This window comes from Triticum aestivum, chromosome 2D (assembly GCF_018294505.1).
Source record: "Triticum aestivum cultivar Chinese Spring chromosome 2D, IWGSC CS RefSeq v2.1, whole genome shotgun sequence".
NCBI lineage: Eukaryota > Viridiplantae > Streptophyta > Magnoliopsida > Poales > Poaceae > Triticum > Triticum aestivum.
In genome coordinates, this window is record NC_057799.1 from 622,198,984 (window position 1) to 622,202,005 (window position 3,022).

The following is a 3,022-nucleotide window of genomic DNA, read 5'->3' on the forward strand; positions in this document are numbered from 1 at the left end:
GAGGCGGCGGGGCGTCTTCCTCCCACGCGCAGGTGACGGGCGACGCGGGGCGCCCTCCCCTGCTCGGTGGCGCCGGGCGCCAGTCGGCCGCTGCTCTGTTTTCCTCCCTCCTCCTGGCGTCCTGGTGGACTGCCGGCGCTCCCTCCTTCCCTCCTCCCCCTCCTCCTTGGCTCGTGGGGGCTGGAGGCCCGGGGGCGTGCTGGCGGCGGATCTGGCAACCCTTGCCCAGATTCGGCTGGTGGTGGTGGTTGGCGGCGTCAGGGGTGGCCGGTGGCCCTTCCAAGGTGGCGGCGCTGCAACTAGTCCTCGTTCTACTCCGGTGGGGTGGCGGGGCATCGGCTGTTCCTGGCCAGGGCGTGGAGGCGCAGGTGGTGTGGTGGTGGTTGACGCTCTTGGCGGCCTTCTTCGGCGGCTGGGTGCGGTCGATCCGGCGGCCCTCGCCGGCGGACGGGTGGCTGCCTCTTCCTCGCAGGTTCTGGCCGGAGGCCGTGGTAGGGCGTCAGGGGTGACGCAGGGGAGGCTGCTGGAGGGACGGGTAGATCGACTACCTGTCACCGGCGCACACCCGGTCCGGACGAGCTCCGCTCCCCCCTCCCCTTTTCCTGGCCTAGTGCCTCCTTGCCGCGGACAATTGTTCGGGGCGGGTCGGTCACCGGCGGTTCCGATGGTGCTAGGGGTTTGCCGGTCGGCTCAAAGCTCGTGCCTTTGATGGTCTCCGGAGTGTCTGGATGCAAGGCGGCGGCCTTGGTGGCGGGAGCTGCTGGCTCGTGGGCGGAGCTCGTGGCTCGGGCTTGCTGTCATGGCTGCGTGGGCGGCATGGGGGTGGGCCTTCGACGATCTCGGTGGTGGTGCGGCCGACGCTCTCATCTAGGGCTGTACCTTGGACGGAGGCTGAGGGTGGTGGCCGGGGTGAAAACCTCGTCTGGCTTGGAGCCAGACCGATGGCGGCGGCGTCCATGCGTCGTTCCCTTCTTGAAGGCTCCATCGTGGTGACCCTGCATCCTTCGTGTTACTCCGGGTGAAAACCTAGATTCCCTGGATCGGGCGGTGGCGGCTCTTCGGTGCCTTTTCTTTCTTGGAAGCACCGCTTTGGAGTCCCTGGTTCGTCGAGTTGCGGCTTCGTCTCCTCGCGGTGACTCGTTCACGGTGGAGAGCTCTTTAGGCCCTTAGCTATGCTCTTCTGCCTACTTGTTGTTTGCTTTGGGGTGTTTAGAGTAGCGTTGTTGTTCGTCAGCTCCCTTGTATCTGCCTTGGGTGTGTGTGGTGTCGGGTGGTTTGCATCATGTATGTCGATCGTTGCTTTATATATAAAGCGGGGCGAAAGCCTTTTTCGGTTATGAGCAACTAAACTATTGCAAGCAATCAAGCAAGCACTACTGCTACACTTAAATGGACTAGTACTCCATACAGATGCCTACAGAAACACATTTTAATTAAATTGACTACTGCATACATTTGCATACTGAAATTGAGGGCTTTACCCATGCCTCTGTTCAGTGCAACAACATTTGACAAGGCTCTGCATAATTCTGTTGTTGGTGCTCTCCTACAGGCTCTCCATCCACAAGGAAAGTTCAATATCCATACTTTAACAAAACTAGAGAAACTACTCCATGCTTCATATGCAAATTAACAGCTCCAGTAAGATAAATAAGCATTCATTAACCGTAGCAGTCTACTCCAACTCAAGCATTCATTTAAGGAAGCTACTCCAAAATTATGAGATCACTAAAGTTTGCACCAGCATTATTCAGTCCATGAATGATTGCAAACTGAAGGGACATCTGAATTTGACTGGATATCTTAGCTGAATCTGATTGAATTATTCAGTCCATGAATGATCTTAGGAGTAGTAACAATCCTAACAAAATCCTTAACTGCATTTGACTGAATTATATGCACCAGCATTATTCAGTCCATGCTAAAGTCTGAGAGTTCTGCAGTTTTATCTTGACTGAATTATGCACGGGAGCATAACATGGAAGCATAACATTTGAGATTTTTGCAGTTTTATCTTAAGTTGCAGCAAGCATAACATGGAGCATAGCAGAGCATAACATGGAGTACCTTCCATGGTGACCAAGGAAGAAGTAGAGTCCGAGAAGCGGTGGTTAGGGAGGGCAGCACGCATGATGCATCAGGGAGCGCAGCGGCCTGCATGTCCATATCTTAGCTGCTGCTGTTGGTGGCTCTTCCATGGCATCGACCTGGTCATGGAGACGGGGGTCAGAGAGGGAGGGAGAAGAGACGGGGGTGGGTCAGAGAGAGATAAGAGGAAGGATTTGTAACCATGGATCCATGGCTGCCTGAGCTCGCTGGCTAGGGATTCGGGTCCTCCGCCGACGCGGTTGTGTGGTCGTGGAGGAGGACGGCGCTGCTACGGCGTCGAGACGCGCGGATCCAACTTCAGTGCACGCGGATCCATCCTCCGCCGCCCAGAAGCTCGTCGACGGCGCCTAAAAAAGCAAGCTTTTGACCTACGGTGCGGTGTGCGCGGCCGGAGGAAACAGGGTGCGCGGTGGGAGGAAACAGAGTGCGCGGTGGTGGCGAGGAGAGGCCGGCGAACGACGACGAGGAGAGGCCGGCGACGACGGGGATCTGGAGGGGATCGAGAAGGGGGTGGGTGAGAGGGGAACCAGAGAGAGTGAGCTCGAGTTGGTGAGGTGAACGAACGAGAGGGCATTTCTGGAAAGTGGAAAATATTCGTAGCGTAACAAAATTTGCACGTCGAATGCTTAAACGACTTACATTTCGGTACAGAGGGAGTACATGCCAAACCATCTCATGCACAACACAAAGACATATACATACTATCAAGTTTACACCTAACGTGACATGATCATCTGTAGTCCATGACCAGCAAGACTGGGTATGAGAGCATCTCCACCCGTCCCCCACGAAGGCTCTCAGAAACACTTTTTCATCGCCGGCCGACAAAAAAAGTTTCACTCACGCCCCCACGTGTCTGATTAGCGTCGAATTTGGCCGAATATAGAGCCGGCGATCCCAACGCAAACCCAAG

The 3,022-nt window shown here is 55.9% G+C and overlaps 1 protein-coding gene across 1 annotated transcript in view; it reads right to left on the reverse strand.

Annotated features, from left to right (window-relative positions):
* The window catches only part of LOC123055048 (uncharacterized), a 4,755-nt gene extending 2,110 nt beyond the window's left edge, over window positions 1-2,645 (reverse strand). Inside the window, exons 1-2 of the mRNA XM_044478949.1 lie at window positions 2,290-2,645; window positions 2,068-2,207 (exon numbers count right to left, since the gene is read on the reverse strand). Coding sequence (XP_044334884.1) covers window positions 2,068-2,131 — 64 coding nt within the window. The 5' untranslated portion in view covers window positions 2,132-2,207; window positions 2,290-2,645. The remainder of the gene's footprint in view (window positions 1-2,067; window positions 2,208-2,289) is intronic.
* Between the last annotated feature and the right edge of the window lie 377 nt (window positions 2,646-3,022).